At 41.0% G+C, this 25,173-nt stretch overlaps 1 protein-coding gene across 1 annotated transcript in view; it reads left to right on the top strand.

Annotated features, from left to right (window-relative positions):
* Nucleotides 1-22,246, top strand: part of EGFL6 (EGF like domain multiple 6) — a 50,715-nt gene extending 28,469 nt beyond the window's left edge. Inside the window, exons 7-12 of the mRNA XM_069463660.1 lie at nucleotides 583-705; nucleotides 7,801-8,127; nucleotides 9,348-9,428; nucleotides 12,329-12,430; nucleotides 15,352-15,617; nucleotides 21,659-22,246. Coding sequence (XP_069319761.1) covers nucleotides 583-705; nucleotides 7,801-8,127; nucleotides 9,348-9,428; nucleotides 12,329-12,430; nucleotides 15,352-15,617; nucleotides 21,659-21,769 — 1,010 coding nt within the window. The 3' untranslated portion in view covers nucleotides 21,770-22,246. The remainder of the gene's footprint in view (nucleotides 1-582; nucleotides 706-7,800; nucleotides 8,128-9,347; nucleotides 9,429-12,328; nucleotides 12,431-15,351; nucleotides 15,618-21,658) is intronic.
* Nucleotides 22,247-25,173: the final 2,927 nt, after the last annotated feature.

The raw sequence follows: 25,173 nt of genomic DNA, 5'->3' as shown, positions 1-25,173 counted from the left end.
GTGTGCATATGTCTACAAATGCATAGATAGAAAATGGGATGGAGAATAGGGCAAACAAACCTCTTACTTGGGTGGATTTTGGCAACTTTTCCTCCTCTAAATCCAGCAGAGGAGCTCAGACCTGCCTGACCCTTTTTCCTGGCGGTCTTTGAACACAGTGTCCATGCCTATAAGTCCAGATGATGTCAGTAGTTCCTGGCTGATCTTGTCTTTTGTTTGTTGAGTTTCAAGCCCTTCCAAATAGTGAATTGATCTTCTGATGTTGTTATTTAGTTCTAAAGTAGGCAGATGAAAAAGTGAAGGAAAAAACCTGAACATCTTATAGAGTTCCGTAGCATTGATAATGAACTTGCTGTTGGGAGAAGGGGAGCTGCAGACACACTCCCTAGGTACCAGTCGTCAGGCAAAGCCAGGGCCTCCGCCAGTGTGCCTGGAGTCTTGAACACCTCTCAGCTCTCAGGCAACACTTGGTTTGTTGGGAGCATTGAGCGGTTGGCCCTCGAGTTGCTCAGGTGTAAGCAATGGTCTTTCAGCAAGCTCTCTCACCACAAAGTTGTTCACTGGCATGTTCATATTTTTTAGATATAAATGAATGTGCTGTGAAAACCCATGTATGCAGCTTCCACGCCAATTGCCTCAACACCCAAGGATCCTTCAAGTGTCAATGCAAGCATGGATATAAAGGCAACGGACTGCAGTGTTCTGGTAAGTAGCATTTGGTCATGGTGTCATAGCTATTCCCAATAAAACATTCTCTCCATATGGCTTTCCTCCCTTTATTTCTCTCTTTCTTGCTCTCCTGCTCGCTCTCACTCTCGCTCTGGGTGTGTGCAGTGTTTGAAATGAACTCTGCCCCAGCCTTGTCTTCTTTGCTAATTGGACCACATCACCAGTACTGCCTGAAGTTGTAGGCACTGAACTTAAAGAACAACAAGAGTACTTAATATTTTTCTGGTCACAACTAAATTTCAAATACTGACAATAAGAGTTCAAGTCAAAAGACACTGAGCAAATATATCTGTCAGGATAGACTAGGTTATGGTGCCTCAATAAGCAATCCTAAAATGTCAGTGCCTTAAAACCACAAAGGTGTTTAGCCATGTGAATCAGGACCTTTTCCAGAGCACACAACTGAAACAAAGTATGATGACACTGACCTCGCTGTATCTGTCCTCCTCAAGCCTGGATTCACTTGGTTTAATGTGTAGCAAAGAGTCCCATTGTTCTTGCTGGTGAATTCTTTAGTGCTTACGTGTTGAAACTTTAAATTTGTAAACCAGATGTATAAAAATAAAATGTCACTGCTATTAACAACTACAACAATAAAGGTTTCTCGTTCATGCTATGTCCAAAGAGAGTTTTCAGGGGGTTTCTTCTCAGTATAGTCACTCAAGGACAAAGGCTGACAGAGGCCCCACCATCTTTTGGTACCACGGTATCAACCCCACACCTTAGGGTTTGTCACAGCAGGGAAGGGAGAATGGACAGTCATGTACCAGCTCTTACTTAAGTCAGCTTGGAAGTGTCTAACTTCAGGGGGCAAAAAATAATAATAATGATCCTGCTGTGTGCCCCAAAGTAGAAATAAACTAGAAATCTCGGTGAACATCTAGAATGGCTGCCAAGGCAAGTCAGCTATGATTACAGTACAGTCACTCCCCTGGTAAATAGTGTCTTACAATGTTTAAAGTCATCCAGGTTTATACCTCTGGTCATGTCCCTTTTAGGTGGTCCATCACGTGACTAGACCTGCTGACTGCCCCGACTCAGCTCACTCATACCGCTTAGCAGAGTCCCCACACGTTCAAGAAATATGGCTGCAAGTTGTGCCCTGACCTACATCACATTCCATGCCCCCATGTGGCCAGTGCTACTGGTGACACAAATGGCTGTAAGAGTGTCCACTCAGCCATGCAAAACTAAACTGTAGGTACCATGATAGACATTTAGTGGCATAAAAGGTTCATGGTACCCCAGTGGACTGTGGTTGAGCACCACTGAACAAGAATGTGTACAAAAGAATATAACCAAAGAAAATGAGTTTGGAAATCAAATTCTATGAATAACCACCAAAAGAACAGGGCAGCATTTAGTCTGGATTAAAAAAAAAAGAGAGAGAGAGCATGGAAAAGCATAAAGTGTGCTTGTAAATATTTTAAGAAATGTGGCTTCCCCAAGCAGACTAAGTCCAGTGGTGGTTACATTCTCTCTTTCTCTTTTTCTTTAATTTTTAAAAATGACTGCTAGGTAGGTATCTAAGAGTGGAGCAGGAACCTCACAGAGCAGGGACATCCCACTGCCCCAGGCTTGCTCTGGGTGGGTTTCCTGCGTTGGGCTGAGATGGGATTAAATGACCACTCAGTCTCCAGCAACTCGGTGCTATGGTTTCTTATCCAATGTTGTCCTTTTTGAAACTTTACTCAGAGAGAGAAGGAGATTGGCTGTGCATGGATGATTTCAAGGGAGGGACGAATCATTTGATCCCCTTGAATGAATCAGCTTTCCTTATTGGATGTGTGCTCAAGGGACACATGCCCAGTGCTCCTTCAGACCACCAAAATTGAACGTGTACATTCCAAGTTGGGAAGGCCTGAATTTAAATCTTAGCTTTGCCCCATACTGGCTATGACCTCTAGCAAGTTTCTTAACCTCTCTAAGGTCAGTTTTCTCCTATCCAAAATGGGGCTCATGGTAGTCCTATGGTGGGTGCTTGTACTAGGCCAGGCCACAGTCCCTTGGAGCTCAATTCCAGTGAGGCAGGGTGGATGATTCCATGCACATCCCTAGCCCCAGTGCAGTGGACTCTGCATTGTGGCCTCAGGGCTTTCTGTGGGTGGAGGACAGGAGTGTCTAGATAAATACCCCAGCTTCCCCTTCACAGGGTGGGACAGTTCTGAGGTGTGTGTGTTCTGCATTGGTTTCCAGATGTCCCCAGTGGGACACAGCCCCAGTTGCCCACAGTGACTACCTGCCCATCATGGCACCGTCTTTGGCACTTCTCTCTTCCTGTCTCACTGGCCCCTCTCCCCCACTTCCGCCTCCTGGAATCATGTCCCAAACAAACCACCTTCACCCAAACCCATGTCTCAGGCCTTGCCACACTAAGACAAATACCTCTCTCAGAGGTTCATGATGATGCTTAAATGAGGGAATCTAGGTAGAGAATTAAGTTCAGCTGGGCACATAGTAGATGCTCAATAAAGTTAGCTGTGGCTGTTATTGTTTTAGCATCGTTTCAGTCAGCTGTTAGGGCCAGCTACTCTCTACTCTGAAATTTTGTAAAGGTAAATGTAAAAATGCTGTGCATACAAAAATGAAACCTCAGGAAAACACCTGTTTCAGTATAAGTGGGCAACTCACCTCATACCCACCCTTCTACCCCCTAGGCCTAAGAATTGAAGGCCCAGAGTAAACCTGGAGTCATTTTCCTTCCTCATCATTTGATCTCCTTGAAACCACAATGTGTTGTTAATGTCCAATGAAGGCAACATCTTTAAGCATGCAATTGGGTAGTTGTTCGTAGCCTGTGTTTTTTATATTGTAACCCAATGCTTTGAAATTATAAATCCTACCTTAACATAAACATTTCTTATGTCAAGAAAACTTCTGTTTGTCTTTGACCATCTAACTTTAAGTATATTTTAGAGTAAAACAAATTGTTCTTTATTCTTTGAAACCTCAAACTCATCTCACTGTTCTATTTGCTATCTGAAAATTATGCATTTTGTTATCCATTCTGCAGCTGAATTATTTCTTTAGTCTTTCATTGGAATGTTTATTTAAAGGAGAAAACTGTCTTTGGGTCATTCACTATGTTACTTGTCCAGCTCTTTTCATTTTGCTTTAACTCTCTGTAAAATAAACAGCCATGTTTCTGTTGAATATTGATCTTAATGAAGTCTTAGCACCTGTTGCTTAAGGATGGCCAAAATATCCACCCTTATATACATGGAAAAGTCATAAAAACAAAAGTGAGAGAATCACATCCAGTTAGCATTCAGCATTATAAAATATGATATTGCAAAATACATTCATATGCACATGAATTGCTATTGTATAATATCGAACATTGATATAGCAACTTTTGAGTTCATTGTTTTGAAAAGTTCAGCCTCTACCTTGCAGTGTGGAAAAAGAGTTAGTAGATTATCCTTACACACCATCTGTACCCAAAGGAAGAAGCACCCTAAATGTAGATGTGTGTATTTTTTACCATTCTAACATATCTGAGTATTAATAGTATGCCGCCAGATAATTTGGTCTTGATTTGACAACAGCTATACCTCATACTAAGAAAATCGCAACCTAGATAATAGCTAATTCAGCGAGTAACAGTCAATTTAGGAAAGAAACTGTCATTGACTAACCAGGAGCACAGCTTCTGAAATCAGATTGCCTTAGCTTCATTCCCAGCTCCATAGCCTACTACCCATGGACTGAAAACAAGTTATTTAACTTTTCAGTGCCTCAGTTTCCACATCTGCATCAGGAGTGGGGAACCTGCGGCCTTGGGACCACATGTGGCCTTCGGGATCCTTGAGTGTGGCCTTTTGGTTGAGGGGCTGCACTTGGGGATCTGGAGGGCCACATATGGCCTTGAGGCCACACATTCCCCACCCCTCCAGCCCAGAATATATTAAACGCTCGATAATTATGCACTAGCAGTAGGAATAATAGTGGCAAAGGCTTCTTTACCAAAGTTTAGTTGTTCCCCTTGAAAAGCAGCTTCTTTAGTCATTAAAAATATGCTTATGGCTTAATTCAGTTTACATAGAGCATATTTAAGGAAACGGATTTTGGTACAACCAGGCCATCTCAATTGTTTTTTCTTCAATTATAACATCAACATTGGAAATTTGGAGGAATGGCCTGGGAATTTTTTTTAACTCCATAAAAGATTTTAAACATTCTGGTAATGAATTCTAAAAATAATAGCAAACACATGCCAAGTATGTGCCAAGCACTAATCTTAGTAATTGATATGTATTTATTCACTCATTTAAACATCACAAAAATCCTGTTGTTATCCCAATTTTGTAAGTGGGGAGACTGAGGCAAACAGAAGTTAATTATTGACATGAGAACATACGGCTAGAAGATGTGGGAGCCAGGAGTGAGACCCAGGAAAGGGCTCCAGGACTGTGTGCTCAACCACAGGATAGGTGGGTTCATGATTGAGCACTAGTCCTCTGTGATGGGGAACTCTCCTGGCTCAGCTTTTGTTCCCTCCTAGCCCCTTCCTGTTTCCTGGGTCCCACGGTGCAATACATTCCTCATGCCTGGTTAACCTTCACTTCCCAGGACTGTGTCCAAAGCTCAGATTAGTAGAGCATTTCTCCTCCCAGATGATAGATCATCTGATGAACTAAGCACAGGTGACTAAATGTCAAAGTCATATTCCTCTGCGGTCAAATATTCTTACCTAATATTGATCTTCTATAAATAAAGTCTTATCCCAACAATATGAAACTAGAATTAGGATTTTCAGGCAGGTGGAAGTTTTTGACAAAGTGGATATTTAGAGAAATCTCAAGTCCCTCCTAAGAGAAATTGTCAACTTCATCTACAAAAGATTGGCCTGTGAACCTGAAGACTTTGGAATTCCCTATTTTTATGTCTGAGTACCTCAAACGTGCCAAAGACCCCACTACTGCAAATTCCTCCCACATTTTTATATTCTCAAAAGATGATGCAATAATCAAGAAATTTTTAGGAGAAAGCGATCATCAGTAATGTCAAATATGAAACAGCAATACCTAGATAAAACCAAATCTAGCTATGCACATGCATGTCTTCAGACTGCATCTTCATCCTTGCCCAGCTTTTTCTCTTTATATATGAAGGGAGTGAAATTGTCAACACTACCAAGATTATGATGGTTCAGTTTTTTTTTTTTTTCTTTTCAAGAAGAAAGTTTGAAACTTTAGAGCAGAAACTGAAAGCAGACGTTTAGGTTTGCATGGTGTGGGTTGAAACCCTGTCCTTCTTATTTATTAAAGGTCCTTAGTTTTATGTTACTGATTGCATAAAGGAAATTTACAGGTTTCTGGTTAATTTTTCTTGCTGGGTACTGGGAAAAGATTCAGGTAACCATGGACAGAATTACACAATGGGGCCTCCAGAGGAAGGTCTATGTGTGATTTGCACATTACAATCAAGACTTAACATGCAACCTCTGGCAAAGGAGCTGAAACAGGCCATCTGAAGGTCAGGAGAATGAGTAATGATGCGTTACCTGTATTAGTACTAGTTGGTTTCATATCTATATCTACAGGCTGTCACAGTGATAAATAACTAGAATGTTTCATTGAAATGAGAAATGTTGCTTTTTTGTCATACCAGCCTTAAATTGATTTCAAAGTAAAAACAATGGATTAATTAGGAGCATATATATTTTCAAAGCATTATTTCCCCTTTTGATTACCCAAAATATTGTGGAATTCTCCTTGTTTATTTTTCTACTACTTTGATACAGATTGAATCAGCCAAATGATGAAGGAACAAAGCAGGAGAAGAGGTTAAAACATTGCCAGGAACAATATTCCAATCAAATCCCATTCCAATTTCTTTTTATAGTATTCTTTTTAGGCATCAAAATTAATGTCTGCTCCCTTATTTCATTTCCTTCTAAACTATATCCAAGTAATAAAATTGAGTGAACTCATTCAAGTGTTATTAGAGCTTTTCTTGCTTATGCTTGGACCAACACATACCTAGATAGCTTACAATAGGACAATATATTTTAGTTTTAAAGATCAGTATGTTTAATTTTTTAATTAATTACTTTTTTACATCAGTTGAATATTCCTAATTATTATGAATATATCCCTGGAAAGGGGTGTGTATCTTTGGATTATAGATCTCAAGGAATTTGAACCAGTCTAGAAAAAAGTAGCTCTTAACCTTAAAGCAGGAATAGACCTATCATGGAAACAGGACTAGAAAAAGAGTCATTCATATGCTGTGCCCTCAAATCCTAGCTCTATCTTTAGCCAGCTGAGTGACTTTGGGAAAGTCACTCAACAACACCCAGTTGCCCCATCTACAAGACAACAGTATTGGGCTAAATGATCTTTTTTCTACCTCTTGAATTCTTTAACTGTCATTTTCCCCCCAAGGGTCATAGATCCACTGGGGTATAGGAAGAATCAATCTAGAGGTATATTTTTAAAAGCAATTTACTTTAAATTAAATATAGAAGTCTCTCTAAAAAAATATTCAATAAATAAAATCATTTAGCTTTAGACAGTGATTGAGGTGAAGAAATTCAAAGGGGAGAGGAAAAGAGGAAGGAAAATAAGATTTGTGTACATTGAGCCATAAGTCATCATTTTTGTAGGTCACAAAGGGCCCATTATTAGAAATGTATGTGGTTCAACCTAATGCCATAGCTGTAATCTTTGAATATCAAATGTCAACAAATCTATAGGGCTACCTGGACAATACCAGTTTGGGGGAATAGCAGTATGAAAGCAGAAATATTAGAGGACCCTTGGCAGCTCCATCACTTTGGGATCTGTAGCCCAACTGGGTAGTAGTAAGTATTTCACTGAAGTAACCTCTGAAGCAAAAACAAAAGTGTATCCTCTAACAAAAGGTAGGTAACTACCATAACATCAGAACTACTTAAAACAGATGCAAATATAGTTCTTCCTAAAATATCAAATAGTAGAGCCTCATATGGGTTCATTCCGGAAGCATTCACTTACTGTACTTTAGCACTTATAAAATGCTCCATTTTTGTGAGTGATCTAATTATCAGCCAATCTGGAACCTTTTGCCTGTTATTGTTCGTTTTAGCTATCCCTGAAAATTCTGTGAAGGAAGTCTCCAGAACACCTGGTACCATCAAAGACAGACTCAAAAAGTTGTTTGTTCACAAAAAAAGCATGAAAAAGAAGGTAAAAGTTAAAAATGTCACCCCAGAACCCGCTGGGACTTCCGCCCCTAAGGTTAACTTGCAGGCCTTCAACTATGAAGAGAGTGTTTCCAAAGATGGGCACTCTCCTAGAGGAAAACAAGGGCATGAGGAGAGAATGAAAGAGAAGTTTGAGGAAGAGAAAAGTGAAGAGAAAGCCCTGAAGAACGACGTGGAGCAGGAGCGAAGGCTTCGAGGAGATGTGTTTTGTGAGTGTCACTTTTGTTATTTTATACTTTTTATGGAAAATGAATTGCGATGTCTGCTGACAAATGAAAAGATGAAAAGCCAGCGACATGCCTTAAGTAAAATGGGTTGGGCCTTAAGTCCTAAGAAGCAGCAGTCTCTGCAAGGTCTGAAAGCTAACTCCGGTGGCTCATGCCTATAATCCTAGCTCTCTGGAGGCCGAGGCGAGTGGATTGGGATCGTTTGAGCTCAGGAGTTCAAGACCAGCCTGAGCAAGACCGAGACCCTGTCTCTAAAAAATAAAGAAAAAATAAAAAAATAAAAAAGCTAACTCTTCCCATAGATACCCAATCAAACCTGCTACTCTGGGGACTGAGGAGGGGAAGTCCTGGGCGGTTCCTATTCAACACACGCCCTCTCTTCCCACTCCCAGCTGAGGAAGCCTGCCTGTCCTGCAAGTACAGTTGTCTAGCGGCTGAGCTCTTCACATGGTACACCCCCAAATCAGAGGGACTCTCACCACATGAATCTAGCAAGCTCTACTTTTTTCACTTCTCAAAGGCACTTTTCACAGCCCCTCTCCAGGAAAACCCACAGTTAGTTCTGTGGTTATGATTTGAAAAGCCAAAAGAGACAATTGTAGGGGAAAAATTCTGTAGTAGAGCTTAAGTTTTCTGTGTGAACTAGAGAACTGCCATATCCCCCTTTTCACTGGTTGCTTGCAGAACCCACCACAAGGCTCAGCGCTTTGGGGACGGTTTCCGTATTAACCCACCCTAGAGCCCCCCACTGAGACTTTCTAATTTATTTTTGCTGGGCATTTGTTGCTCTCTCTATATTTTCCCTTGCCTGTTCTTGGCTCTGACCGGTGATCATGCATGCAAATGCCAGCTGGGTTCAACCAAAGGAAATAGAGATACAAGCCCACCCATCGAAGACCTAGCTTACAAATGACATCATCTCCCTCAATAGAGAGTAAATCTCAAGAAAGCATATTTCCAAAACCTGGTGAGAAGGGACGTATCAGTGATATGGAGGCTTAGTTTACCTAAGGGAACATCTGGAAAAGATATTCTAGATGAGGAAACTGGAACCAATGTCAATGATTGGGAAGCACTACTCGAAGGTATTCTCTAATTAGAATACGTGATAAAGCCTTGTTTGTTCAGTCATTTGATTCATATCTTTTGAGCATGTGGGGGTTTAGATTTTTTTTCTTAACTGATCAAATGTTCTTTATTAGCCCCTAAGGTGAATGAAGCAGGTGAATTTGGTCTGGGTCTGGTCCAAGGAAAAGCATCGACTTCCAAACTGGAACGCAAAGGTAAATAATGCTTTTCTCCCAGGTATATGCTCTCTCGCAGTGTCCCATGTCATTTTCATTTCTTCATAGGACAAGACGATTGTTTATAAATTGCTGCTTCATTCATAAACTCCCAAGGGAAAAACTGTTACGTCATAATACACAGTGCTAGTATTAAAACAGTAGGTCCTTGTGTGATTAGTACCAAGGATTACAACATAGTAAGTCTTCTGCTCTCTGCCACGCCCACCTGACACTGAGAATGAAAGGTTGAGGCAGACTGGATGCGTGGAGATGGGAGAAAATGACACATTTGCTTCAACTCCAATGTCTGAGAACGCACAACCTGAAAATCACCATGTTCTAAAATCTGGCTCAAAGTGTTTGTAACAAACAACCACAAACCCTCAGTGGCCTAATGTTTCTCAGTCTGTGCGTTGGCTGGGCGGTTCTGCCTGTCTGAGCTGGGCTGGCTGGGTTCTCGCATGCGTCTGCAGTCAGCTAACGGCCTGCTTTGGAACTTTGCTGATCTTAGCTGTGCTCTCACATGCCTGGGGCCTCAGTTGGGATACTTGGACTCACTCAGCTCTCCTCCATGTGGTCTCTCTTCCTCCAACAGGCTAGTCCAAGCTTGGACGCTCTGCCCAGGGCAACAGAGTGAGACTCTGTCTCCAAAAAAAAGGAAATTGAACCCCCCTCCTCACTCCCCACCTTTATAAAAAAATGAAAAACAAATGAAAGCACTTTATAAACCATAAAGTGTTATGCAAATGAAATCCTGTGCTCATGAGACCCAAAGCCTTGAGTTTTTTCTGTTTATGGAGTAGTTTGCCGTATACGATTCCATTGTCCCAGTTTACATGGCCCATCTCCCACATGTTGAGGAAGATGGGGGAGTTTGGGCCAAATGTGCCACCACAGTTATAAACCAATTGAAAAATTGATGTTACACTACTTGTGGGATGCTAGCATCAACTTCTCAAACTAGTAATCACACTCATGAAAGAATATTGAAGTCGGGAAGCAAATATTACTTGGTATCTTTTCATTTTAAAACTCAGACTAGAAATAAAATATCTTTGCTGACATAGAGGAAAATAGGGAGTTAAGAAGAAAGGAAAGTGGGGAAAGGGGCAGTGTGTTCATGCCGGCCCAGGATACGTGCAGGACGGACAGCCCCGGACTGCAGTGTGATTTGGGATTCAGGTCCAACCCTAGCACTCACTGTCTGCAAAACTTGGACAAATCACTTAGGAGCCTCAGTTTTACTTTCCGGAAAATGAGTCTGATGATAGACTTTTTTGGACAATCACATCAAATGACATAAAGTATGTGAAAATATTTGGCAAATTGAAATGTGTCTGAATCAGCTTCTGCCACCTTCCTTTTTAGCTTTGTCCCTTTCCTTGGCCATTTCTTTATTCCTCCGTGTAAGAGCTAAAGCAACATCAGGGCAGAGGCTAGCCTTAGTTATAAATCAGAAATCTCCCGATTCCGCCTCTTTCACAGTGGTATTTTTTGTCATTAATATCTGCATCAGGGGTCAGCAAACTTTTTCTGTAAGGGGCCAGATAGTAAATATTGCAGGTTTTGTGGGCCATACAGTCGCTTTCACAACTAATCAACTCTGTCACTGTAGCTCAAACGCAGCCATAGATGACATGTGAATGATTGGGCATGGTGTTTTTCAATAAAACTTTATAAAAACAGGCAGTGGGCCAAGATGTTAGTTTGCTGTAAAAGTAACCAGAGGCACTGGTTCAAAACTTACACCAGCTGAATCAACTCATATATCTCCGACACATCGAAACAAGGCAGTCACGAGCCATTTAGAAACTGGCAGCAGGTCAGCTTATTTGATCCAATATACTGGTGGCAAATTTCTACCTGGAATATTGGAATCATGAAATAAAGGAAGTTTTGTCACTTGTTATCTCACTTGTACCTGCGGGATTCTAATTTATGACGGTGACTGAGTGACAACATGGAGAGGCGAATGCCATTGAAAGAAGAATTTATTGCTGGCATTTCCCAAGAAAAAGGGCACACCACTTCATGCCACACAGGGCCTTGGGGGAAGAAGTGGCAGGTTTGGGTCAGGAGGCAGAAGCAGGAGTGAGGGGTAAGCCTAGGCTGTAGCCTTTATAGGAGTTCTTGCAGGAAAGCAAGGCAGGACAGGGCTAACAGCTTAGCACTGGATGTTTTGAATGATTCTGGCATGCTTTGGAGCATAGGAGCTGTCCCTAACTGTTTGGTACTTGGTCCTGAGTTGATTTAGGGCAGGGGGCATATTGGCTTGGTGTGTGAGAATTAGATGAAGGCGGTGGCTGGCTTACATATGAGAGGCATGCTTCCAGGTGAGTTGTTTCCTGCCTCTAGGAATTAGCCAGCCCTGGGAGGGGGCAGTCCCTCCCTGAGTCTGGAAAGCCCCCCAAGCTGTCAAAACATCATAAAATACAGCAAATATGGTTAATACCCTTATGTACTAAATGATTGTTGGTAGGTCATGGACTACATGAAACTTCATATTCCACAAAGCATCTAGAAAGTTCTGGCAAGGTCTTCACTAGTTCATTTGGGTAGGAGAGACTTTATTTTCTGGCCTGAATTTTATAAACAATTACTTATATTCCCTGTTCCATTTTGTACATGGGGATCTTGCCCATTACTTGTTTTTTGAAAAAAATAGTGTTCTTGTTTTTTAAGGTCATAACAGAATTTGTTCAGAATAGCTTCACAGATTTAACTGGACACGGGGTATCTGGTTTGACACCATCCCTAGGGGCATTTTAGTTGCCATAGTCTGTACTCTGTGCAATTGAAAACATGGTATTGCCTTCCAAAGCTCCAAATGTAGACATCTTCCTAATGCTCTTAGTGGTTAACAAATGCACTCTTTTCTTTTCTTTTCTTTTTACCAGATTTGAATATCTCAGTTGACTGCAGCTTTGATCATGGGATCTGTGACTGGAAACAGGATAGAGAAGATGATTTTGACTGGATTCCTGCTGATCGAGTTAATGGTAGTAATATTTCAATTTGATTATTTCATGTTCTACAACACAGTGAAGGCACAGAAGGCTCTCTGGTGATGGAGGGTTGTTATTCCTGTTACTGGTTAGATCAGGGTTGTTTGTCACCTTACACCTTCTGAGATCTATCTCCCCCGATGAATGACTAACTTGGCCCAGCATACATTCTCCTCCTGAATCCCTCTCCCTCAGACACACCCCGACAAAGGATACGCCAGCAAACCTCTTCCATACTCACTCTCCTGCTGCTGGGAGAGAGATGCTGAGATGTGTGTGAAGTTTGGGAGTGTTGGGAAAAGGTAAAAAGAAGTTGTTCCCTTTTTCCAGTTTACCAGGCACGGCATTCTGTAGTTTTTGTTTTGTTTTGGGGAGGATATAAATCTTGAAAGGAAATATGACCTCCACCTAAACATAGAGTTTTAGTAATGTCACCCTTCAAGGTGTTATCAAAACTGCAAGGAGGTTTTGGCCTAGGTCCATCTGCTTGCCACACAAACAGCTAATTATTGAGACAATGAAGATTGCCAGGAAAGGAAGGAATTTTTTAATATGAAAGATGTCTGTCAGGAGAACAGGGAATCAGCCTCAAATCCCTCTCCCCAACTAACGGAGAGTATGGGCTTTTTAAGGAGGAGCTGCGTATATTGGGGCAGGTTGTTGGGAATAGCAAGTCTTGGCATCAGGAAGTCTGCCTTAGGGGCCTTCAGAATCTCACTCCTTGTCTTGCAGAAATTCCACCATTTCTGGGAAACAACTCAGAAAATTCAAGTAGTTAGTTAAAAGTTTGAAGGTTCTGGTCATCATGCCCTACTGGCCTGCAGATCAAAAACATGGGAGGGAGAGGATTATGAAAAGCATATATATGGGTCATTGAAATTTGTTCATAGAGTCGGTTACAAAAGCATCAAAACCATAATGAGCATTAAGTCAATGACCTGAATTCCTGGACTGACCTTTTTCTTCTGTTGCTTGAAGATTTCTTTCCAGCCACTTGACCTTGGATTTTTCTCACCCTCAGCTCTGAGCTGCAGATTCCCTGCCCTTTCCATTGCCAGCTTAAACACTATCGAAGGCCCCTAGCTTTGCCCCATAGAGCATTTGGCTTGCACATTCCTTTTGGAACACAAATTGAATCCCTGTCTCCTGAAGGCTGACTATATAATTAAAGACAACTGTTACACCTTCAGGGACTCCAGTTCCTTACCAACCAAATTATTTCTTTGGGGATATACAGGCTCTACCCTTAGTTAAAAGATCCTTCTTCTAGAACCTTCCTCTAGACAAATTTCTCTCCCAGATCTTTCCTTTCAAGCCCTCACATGCAAGCAGGAAACCTGGATATCCCCTAACAAGAATTCCTTTTAGAACAGGGTAGAGGGGATACGTCTCGCACAACAATTGTGTGAGTGGGACTATCGCTAAAGATTCGGGGCAAGTACGGGGCAAGTTTAACCAGGCCGGAGACAATGCATCTTTGGAGAAGCTATCTTGTTAATAACTAACCTGAGTTTCTCCTTTCTTCCATCATGGCATCTCTAAATTTGTGTCTACAAGACTATACCACATTGGGAGCTCCTGGGTTATTCCAGGATCTTGACAGCTCACATAGTCACTCAGCAATGTCTTACACTGAGTTTTCCATCAATGGGAAGTCCCCTATTTACAAACACCCAAATCACAAATGACCCCAGGGTTTGCAGCTTCTGCATCATTCAAATTGCACCCCTCTCCTCCTGTACCTCCACCAGATCTCTAGGTGGGCTTGTCTCTCCCTACAGAGTTAAATATAAAAAAGAAACATGGGATAAGTTAGCATTATTAGAGGGATAAAACCTCAGAGATAGCTCAAAGTGGGCTTTATCTGGGAGAGAAGGAGAAACCTGTCACAGTGGATCACAGAAGAGTGAGTGTAGCTGATAGAGTTACCAGATAAAGTATACAATGCCTACATTTCAGATAAGCAATAAATACTTTTTAGTATTCTTAGACATGTTGCTTCTCTGAAATCCAAACTCCACTGGGAATCCTGTATTTTTATTTGCCAAATCTGGCTACCCTACCAGCTGGGGAGGAAGAGCAGACAGTCTCTGGTCTCTCTCTCCAGTAAAAACTAAAGCAATGTCAGGCTGGGTTCTGCAAGTGTCTCCAGGAATTGCACTAGCAGAAGACTCCACCCATTCCCAGGTGTCTTTCTCCTGGCTTCTATGGGAATTCCTCCTTCTTATTGACTTCTTCAGACCCTACTCCGTGAGAGTTTTTATCCAAGTTCATCAAAGCCACAACCAGAAGATTGGAGACGAGCAAAAGTTCACTACCACAGGTTAAGAGATACTTAGAAGATTTGCAGGAGTAGGAGATGTGTTCCTGTCATCCTAAATCAGAACTTGGAGTGATATATTACACATGGTAGTTGAGCTTCATGAAACTACTGGTATAAAGGCAAATAGATGTGTTGTGGATTAAACACCACCCTATGGATCCACCTAATGAGCTGGCCATCCATCATTCCTGTCATTGATTCAGTGGGGAAATGCATTCCAAGGTTCAAACCAAGATGGAAATGAAGTTCTGGAACAAAAGTTATCCATCAGCTGCAGATTACCTGCAGTGCTGAAGGGATTATTTAATTCAATTCTTACATCCTATCTGCTACTACTCAGCTTTGTGAATGTGGACAAATTCCTCAGTTTCTCTGACCGTCCGTTTAATTCTCTATATAACAAAGAATTTCACCTGTGTGATCCCTGAAATACATTTTAGCATGAAAATTTTGTTCCTATGTTTGAAATGAAAGACTTCAGCTTTCCCTGTAGAAAACTATTGTTCTCTTTTTTATAGCTATATTGTACATTATAGCCAAACCCTTTATGATGGCCTCATTAACTGTGCATTTTTTTTTCCTTCTTTTAAAGCTGTTGGCTATTATATGGCAGTTTCAGCCTTGGGGGGTCACAAGAAAGACATTGGCCGATTGAAACTTCTCCTCCCCGACATGCAGCGCCAAAGCAACTTCTGTTTGCTCTTTGATTACCGGCTGGCTGGAGACAAAGTAGGGAAACTTCGAGTGTTTCTGAAAAACAGTAACGATGCCCTGGCATGGGAGGAGACCAGAAGTGAGGATGGAAGGTGGAAGACGGGGAAAATTCAGTTGTATCAAGTAACTGATACTACCAAAAGTGTAAGTGGAGAACAATTATTAAACTCGATATTTACATTCTTTTTCAATGACTTAAAACAAAACACTTACTGAAGTACCTAGGCATTGGGGATACAAAGATGAACAAAACTTTTTCCCTACACTTAAAGAGACTACATGCTGGAGCGAAATAGGCGAGGAGATTAATCAGCACAACTAATGAGGAAACTCGTCGGGTGCATGCCTGTCAGGTTCTGTGGAAATGACCTGTTTGTGTCAGGCTTCTTGCACCAACTTCCTCCCAAACCAGGCTATATATTCCTTAATATGTAAAAGAAGGACTTACAGAACTAAGAAAAGCTGTTATATTCACAATTATGGTTTATATAGATTAAACTCAGCAAAGGGAAAAGGCACATGGGGCAGAATCCAGCAGAGACCAGGCACAAGCTTGTAGTTTTCCTCTTCTGGTAGAGTCATAGGGGTAGCTCTTAATTCTCCCAGCAACTGTGTATGACAACATTCACAAAATATTGCCCCCAGGAAGCTCACTCACGCCTTGGTGTCTAAGGTTTTTGTTGGGGGTCAGTCTGCCCACATGCCCACTTGTGTGGCTGACTTATCCAGTCTCCAGCCTCTCCAGAGGTCAGGTTGATACTATATGACCCAAACCGTTATCATAAATCATATTACTGGCATAAGCTATCTGGCATGGCCCAAGGCCTCAGGTAAACAAAAACACTTGTAGGCAGGTAGGATATTCCAAGGGTTTAGAGGTTATCTCCTAGGAACCAGTTAAGAACCAAACCTTCCTTTGGAATATGCAGGGTTTGGTTAATGCAGACCTGCTGAGTTAATTCTTTATTGCACAGTGGGTTTAATAAAAGAATAGGAAACAGAGTTTTAAGAGAAAGTTGGTCAATGGGATGAAACATGGAGAAAGAACAAATAGGATAAGAATGACAAAGTGTCTATTGAATTTGACCATCAGAAAGGTGGCTGGTGAGCTTTACAGGAGTTGTTTCTTTGGAGGGAAAGGGCCAAAGGTCACATTATGAAAAGATAAAGAGAGAAGGGATCAGAGCCTGGAGGCAGCCACTGTGGCCCCTTGTGAAAAGGTTGGTGAAGGTGGGAAGGCAAAAGATAGGGTGAAATCTAGAGTGATGTACATGACGAGGTGATAATAGGAAGAACAATTCGTAGATCCATGAATTGGAATTCTATTTATACTTTGCTTGGGAAAAGTGATGATTAATGTGAGTAAAATCCTATTTCTTGGTAATAGGCATCAAACTAGAAAGCCTAGTCCCTAGAGTCACACATTAAATTTAACATCTTTTTATTTATTTGTCACACTTCAGTTAAAGCAGAACATCTTATTTAAGACTTGATTGTAAATAAAAGTAAATGTTGGATGCCAGTTAACGAATTTCCTGACCACACTTCCCCCTATAGTAAAAGCAACCAGTGCTTGTTTAGGATTGATACATGTGTTAATTCAGATTTATTCTCACTGCAGTGCATTTAAATAGATTCAAATCCAATCCACATGTTTACCTTGTATTTGTGGCATGGTTTGGGGACTGTGGCACTGAGCCATGCTATATATGGATGACATGCCCTGTCAAGAATTGAAATATGCCTCTGCACAGAACTCATAATCACTCCCATGTTGACTGAATTCATGTGCTGGGGAATATTTGTTATATAACATGGTAGCTTGTGGAGAGGGTATACTACCAAAACAGTGATTAATTAAAACGCACAGTTTTAAAAACATGCTCCCAAAGAGCCTCGCCAGCAATCACACTATAACCTAACAGTGGTATGTGAAGAGGGATGCTCAGACCCAGGCCCTGAATTCTTCAGTCCTAGGAGAAACCTTGATGGGGATATTGGAGGTGGGGAGGCTGACTATTCCGGACTAAAGCATATATTCCAGTTTAGCAATGTCATATTGTCCCTGGATATTTGTGACAGATGCAACTCTTGCTCCACAAACTTAGACATAGACGATAAGTCACATTAAATCAAATTATATCTGAATCCAAAGCCTCATCCCATCCAAAGCTTCATTAGGCTGGAGAGAAATTCAGTCTCAGCTATTTTCTCATTCAGGGTTGGGGGGAGGGGCCCCCTCTCTAAGGTAGCCTGAGCTTCTGGAAGGCTAAAAGTGACCCAGATATTAAGAAAGGGGAGTACATCTTCATTTCATCATGGGGGCCATGGATTCCCATATTTTCTGTACCTAGGTGGCCCTTGAAGTCACTCATCTCTTCAACTTCCATGCCAGGCCAGGACACAGAAACCTTTACTGAGGCTGGAGTCTTGTTGCTGAGAATCCAGCCTCAGTAGGAGCTCTGCCAGTGAGCGGCAGTGGTGTGGCTTCCTAGTCCTGGAGAATCTCACTTCTCCTCCCACTGCTTCTCCTTCTGGCCTTCCACCTCCGACTAGCATAGCCTCCTCAAGGAGGTTAAGCTTGTGGGGAACAAACATCAAGAAGGGTCTTGTCTTCCAGAAAAGTCTGCTTTTGATTGTTATGTTTCAAATCCTCTTGATAAAAGAGAACATTAAAATCTGCCTCATGTTTTTGGACCAGAGTAGGCAAAATACAGTGAAAAACAAACACAAATTAGCATGTCAGTTAATTATCCTGACATTTATTTGTAGTTACCCAGCAGGTATCAGTCAGGGATCTCAGTGATAGAAAAGCCACCATATCCCAAGGTGTAGACACATCCACCCTCAATATCTCCCCCATGGCAGCTGCTGTGAGGGGTCTTCTGGGCTCACTTCTACTTTTTTAAAAATACCCAAAGGGAACATCTTCCTGAAAGTAGTTCCCTCCTGAGAAGAGATTAGAGGAAGAAGAAACTTCTGTACCCAGCTGTGCTATCACTGGCTGCTTAGTAACAGCTTGTCTGCAACAGTTCTCAAGAATATGTTCCTAGCTTCATCACACGGTAGTAATATCCAGGGATTAAGGGGTTGCGGGGGTAAACTCACAAGTAATGGTCACAGACACGGTGAGCATTGTAGAGGGGAAGGGCATGCCTCTAAACCTCGCTTGGGTGAGACAAAGACATAAATGTAACCAGAAGATATTTGTACTTCTGTGTTTATTGCAGCAATAATCACAATGGCTAAAATGTGGAATCAGTTTAAGTGTTTATCAAGGGACGAATGGATAAAAAAATGTGGTATATGTACACAATGGAATATTATTTAGCCATGAAAAAGAAGGAAATTTTTGTCCTTTGAAGAAATATGGATGGATCTGGAGGACATTATTTTAAGTGAAATAGACCAGGCACAGAAAGACAAATATTGCATTTTCACACTCATATATGGGACCTAAAAAAAATTGATCTCATGGAGGTAGTGAATAGAATGGTGGCTACTAGAGGTTGATAAGGGTGGTGGGAAGGGGTAATGAAGAGGTGTTGGTGAAGGGGTAATTCTGTTAAATAGAAGGAAAACGTTCTAGTGTTCAATGGTGCAATAGGGCAACTATAGTTAACAATAATTTATTATATTTCAGAATAGCTAGAAGTTTTCAAATGTTGCCAACATAAAGCAATAATAAATGTTTCAGGTGAATCATGTCCCAATTACCCTGATTTGATCATTATATGTTATATGCTTATATCAAAATATAACATGTACTCCATGGATATGGAGTACAATTATTATGTATCAATAAAAAAATTTTTAAAAAGAATATGTTCCTAGCTTCAAAGCCAAGGAGAATAGCCCAACAGTGGGCAGTCACAGGCTCTTGTCATCCCCATTTTTCCCCTGAGGTTTCCTTTCTTCTCTTTGGAGGACCAGAGAAAGCTGGATACAATGATGACAGCAAGCTTAAAGTTGCTTCATCTCTATAGTTTTGAAAACTATTCTGTGATTATTTATAAAGCAAAAAAGAGGGCGGGCGCGGTGGCTCATGCCTGTAATCTTAGCACTCTGGGAAGCCGAGGTGGGCGGATCATTTGAGCTCAGGAGTTCAAGACCAGCCTGAGCAAGAGCGAGACCCCGTCTCTACTAAAAATAGAAAGAAATTATATGGACAGCTAAAAATACATATAGAAAAAATAGCCGGGCATGGTGGCACATGCCTGTAGTCCCAGCTACTCTGGAGGCTGAGGCAGTAGGATCGCTTGAGCCCGGGAGTTTGAGGTTGCTGTGAGCTAGGCTGATGCCACGGCACTCTAGCCCGGAGAACAGAGTGAAACTCTGTCTCAAAAATAAATAAATAAATAAAGCAAAAAAGAGATGTTATTGGGGATGGTGAATCGTTGTGTGATGCCATCGTTGTGAGTATGATTCTTAAGGGATCTTTCTTTAAAATGTCAATTTATATCATTTTGAATTTATAAAAAAAGTTAAAAAAAAAACAGGGAGAACTTACTTTATTGAAAAATAGTAAAGATTCCTAATCACACCACAGTAACATACATGCGTTCCTATTTTACATTTTACTTTCCACATGAATACATATTTTAATCTGTTTATAACCACAGTATGCATAGAGTATTGTTGAATTTCATTTTGATAGAATATGCATGTGTGTCATTTTAAAGAATAACATGTTCCAAATTAAATATTCTTTTCTCTCTAAAATTTTTGTTCCAAGGTAACCTTAAGAATCTTTGAATCAGAATCATTTTTGCTATCCTCTAAATCTGCTTGTTTCTGATACTGAGAACCATAGAACCCACTAGGCCTTTTCCCCCCTTTATGGGATACATATGAGTGATATGGAAAACAAACTTCTTTTTTTTTTTTTAATTTTTTTTTTTTTTTTTGAGACACAGTCTCGCTCTGTTGCCCGGGCTAGAGTGCCGTGGCATCAGCCTAGCTCACAGCAACCTCAAACTCCTGGGCTCAAGCGATCCTCCTGCCTCAGCCTCCCGAGTAGCTGGGACTACAGGCATGTGCCACCATGCCCGGCTAATTATTTTTTCTATATATATTATTAATTGTCCAGCTAATTTCTTTCTATTTTTAGTAGAGACGGGGTCTCGCTGTTGCTCAGGCTGGTCTCAAACTCCTGACCTTGAGCGATCCTCCTGCCTCAGCCTCCCAGAGTGCTAGGATTACAGGCGTGAGCCACCGTGCCCGGCCTGAAAACATACTTCTTATAGTGAATGTTATTGGATAGGTGCTCCATAAGTTGTAGCTATTATTATTTTCATAATTATTGAATTTTAAAAATGTTTTTGGTGTTTTCTTCTGACTATAGAATGAAAATGAACTATTTAATATTTTTAAATATTATAATATTGAAAAAATGTATGAACATTCATTCAGAAAATATTTATCTTAATCATATTTATTTTAAAATATGTTTGGTTAAGTGGATGAATATAAAATGGTCACTGTATATCCTTAATTTTGTTAAATGAGTCCCCTGTCATTTTGTGTCCAACTTGAAGATAATTTTTTTAGTATTCATCCTATATTCTTTATACATTAGAAATTTCTAATATACAAGGAAGCTTGTTTCTCTTTTAATTATTAGTAAATTTCTTAGATAAAAATGATCATAGCATATTATGAAACATTTTTCAACACGTGAAAACAATGACATTCCAGATGATTTCCAAATACATAAACTGATATTTTAAGAAAAGTAGTTATACTACTACAAACTGCCAAAATTTAAATATATCAAAATAATCCCCTTCTGACTATATAGTTCTGTATTATATGTTCATGGGGAATATTAAATTTCTTCTAACTTGGTTTTTATAAATAAAACCATATAATTTTTTTGGTTTTGCTTTTCTTTTCTTTGAATGGGAATTCCAAAGTTTACTTTTAAACCTTACTCTTCTCAGACTTATGGGGCTTTTCAGAATCCGTTAGGTGTTCCTGTGACCCTGTTTTCTCTGAACATAACTGTCTCAGTGTGGGCACTTGGTATCTGGAAAACAATATATTACTATATATTCAATGTCAAAGCTGGTTTCTATGCAGTAGGGACACATGAATTTAGTCTTTGTTAATAGCTATTGAATAGTTTGATTATATCACTGTTTTCAATACTTTGAAGTAATTTTTTATTTCCTCTCCATTATTAGATCATTTTTGAAGCAGAACGTGGCAAGGGCAAAACCGGCGAAATTGCAGTGGATGGCGTCTGGCTCGTTTCAGGCTTATGTCCAGATGGCCTTTTATCTGTGGTCAATTGAATGTTATTATCTTTATATTTGGCTTTTTATGTCAGTTCCCTGTTTTTTGATATTGCATCATAGGACCCCCCCATTTTAGAAATATTAATACAAGCTGCAAAGTTGTAATGTACCAACAGAAATATTATTGTAAGATGCCTTTCTTTTATAAAATGTGCCAATATTTGCTTTAAATATAGTACCACTGTGTCTTCTCATTCATATCTGATTTTTTCCATATTATAAAATGTGGAAATGCCACTTCATCTTTCCTCCCCAGTATATCTGCTTTGCCTACGTGAATTGATGAGCTTCTCTATATAACATTTCTAGAATAACAAAAAAAAAAGCAAAGAGAAATGTTTAACTGTTTGACTTTTATGACACTTCTTGGAAACTATGACATCAAAGATAGACTTTTGCTTAAGTGACTTAGCCTGATCTGTCATAGCCAAGCTTGTATGTTTAAATTCTTTGTAATAATAATATCCAAATAATTGCCTTGTGTCATGGTTTAATTTTCCTAAGTAAGAAGATATGTTGTTGATTCTATGTTTACTTCTGTGTATGATTATTTGCTGTTCTGAAAAATGTAGTTTTTATTCTTTTCTCTTTGGAAATACTTTACATTCTTAAAAATTCTTAAAAGTACTTGCTAGCATGGGAAAATATGACTACTTTATTGGGCCTCATAAAGGCAATGCAAGTTAGCATATTGTTGAACTAAAGGCCCCAGAGAACTACCTAAAACCAAATTAGCAGGTTGAAGGACTCAGACAAAGACTGATGACTTCTTTTCTATATCTTTTTCTTTCCAAATTCGAAAAGAGCTTTGTGTGGGAATCCTGAGTGTATTCCTTGAGGATGAAATTATATTCTGCTTAAGATTCTGAGTCAGAAACAGATCCAAGACAGCTCCCAAACAGAAGGTTCCGCAAATATTTGCTCCTTAAAGCAATTAGGCGTTGAGCCATGGGAGGAAGGAGAGAGAGAAGGTGGTCCACTTGCTAATATTTAAAATTTATGGGCCGGGCGCGGTGGCTCACGCCTGTAATCCTAGCACTCTGGGAGGCCGAGGTGGGCGGATCGTTTGAGCTCAGGAGTTCGAGACCAGCCTGAGCAAGAGTGAGACCCCATCTCTACTAAAAATAGAAAGAAATTATATGGACAGCTAAAAATATATATAGAAAAAATTAGCCGGGCATGGTGGTGCATGCCTGTAGTCCCAGCTACTCGGGAGGCTGAGACAGGAGGATCGCTTGAGCTCAGGAGTTTGAGGTTGCTGTGAGCTAGGCTAACGCCACGGCACTCACTCTAGCCTGGGCAACAGAGTGAGACTCTGTCTCAAAAAAAAAAAAAAAATTTATGGCCTCACTCTTGAAGGGTTTTTTAAATGCTGAAACCCTCAGTAATCCTTCTTCAACAACATTCTCTTTAATAAAAACCAACATCCACAATATTTTAAGATGGGGGGGTTCCACATTTTCCTCTAGTATGAGGGAATTTTGGCGTACAAAGTCTGTACAGGACTGTAGAGGTATCTGTTAGGGAAGCTGCTAGTTCTAGAAACCCCCAAAATAGTGTTCCTGGTGAGACCAGATGAAGGACTGCCCAGCTAAGGCAAATCAGCCCACAGAATCATAAGAGATAATAAAATGGTTATTTTAAGCCACTAAATGCTGGGATGCTTTGTTACACAGCAAAAGCTAACTGATACAGGTCATTTCTAATGCTGTGGTAGAAGTTGAAAAAGACTCCCTGTGTCTTCTGTGACTAAGGACATTTGAGAGCACAGCTGTGGCTTAGAATAAAGGAAGATAGAGGGGAGACCTTACAGTGAAGGACAGTGCTCCAGTAATCCAGGTTAAAGGAAGGAATGTTGAACCAGAAATGAAATAAGGAGGCCTAAGAATCATGCTACATATAGACAGGAAATGCACAAAGTTAAGTTGAATAATAATATTTCATGTTTCTGTAATATCTGAAGTGGAAACTGCCAGTTGCCTACCCAATATCTCTTCTCACCTTTTTCCTTCCTGGTATAAGCACATATAAATATATTTTTAGGGGGTGGACCATGTGCTCAGCTAGAACACTGCATTTCCCAGCCTCCTTCCAGATCGGCGGGGGCGGTGGGGGGCACCCTGAGATGTGAGCTGAAGTCATTGGTGGGGCTTCCAAGAAGGATCCTTAAAGGAATCTTGCAGCTGGCAGGCCCCCTCTGCCGTTTCTCTTCCTCCTTCATCCTGCTTGCAATACGGTTGTAAAGGCAGGAGCTCTGTGAGCCACCTCGTGATCAGGAGGGCAAGGCCCACATTCTGTGGAGAAGTAGACAACGAGAGGAAGCCTGGGCCCTGGTGATGTTGTGGAGTCTCTATCCTGTCCCAGACTGGTCACTGCTGGAGATTTTATTAAGTGAGAGAAAAATAAGCCCTCCCTTGGCCTATCTAGGATTGCAAACAGAGCACAGTTCAGACCCAGGTGATCACCCACCTGGATCCCTGGCACCTGCCTCTGCCATTTCCACCACAAGACCATAGTCTTGGGGACTAACTTCTTGGACCCTTAAATACCAACATATTGTTGTGAATTCCAATCAATAGCCTATAGTGTCACGGGGCTCTAGCCTGCACGGGCGCTGAATCATACTTGGATTCCTTTGCAGAACCCAAAGGCAGCTAATTTAGCCATGACTCCCATATCTGTTGTCCCCAGCCACCACTCAACATGTGAACCCCTCTTGTCACCCACCATCTCCCTCCCTCATCCCCACACTGTTCAGCTCCCTCCTCTTGATGCCAACCCCCATTATTTCAGTCCCCCCATCATATTAATACATATTCCATTGTCTGGTAAACAACCCCCCTCCATCTTCATTCATGCCAAAGGTCTCTTCCTCCATCTATCAAGCTTAGCTGAAACTGGGCTCTCTCCCAGCGACGCCTCTCCCCCTGCAGCCTTAGCAAGTGAGAGCAGCTCTTCTTCCCATACGCCACACATGGCAGGGTCTGGAGTTGAGGTGGGCATTCTCCTGGCTCCAATCCACTCTTATTCACAGTCTTGTTTCTCTACTTCAATGTAAAAGCCGCTGTTCTGTGGAGATGTGGTTAAATATTCTACAGCCCTACGTCTTTCCTAGCCATTGTCATCAACCAGAGTGGTAATATCTATGCAAATGCCCACCCAAGATCCTAGCCTCACAGTTCTTGACCTCCTCTACCCCAGTCACTGTCACCTCCTCCTCAGTCACCACACCATGGCCACCCTGGACTTGATCATTGCCTCTGAAATCTTGAATTACAGCATCCCACTGGGCTGCCTGCCTTGTTCCTCTTCTTACTCCTCCTACACTTACTCTTTGGCCCCTTTGAAACCCCCATTCCCTTGACATCTCCATTTTCTCCCCATGTCTTGGCTTCCTCCTG

Source organism: Eulemur rufifrons, chromosome 30 (assembly GCF_041146395.1).
Source record: "Eulemur rufifrons isolate Redbay chromosome 30, OSU_ERuf_1, whole genome shotgun sequence".
NCBI classification, from domain to species: Eukaryota; Metazoa; Chordata; class Mammalia; order Primates; family Lemuridae; genus Eulemur; species Eulemur rufifrons.
Note: the sequence above shows the minus strand (reverse complement) of the source record. Positions and strands in the feature narration are given on the sequence as shown.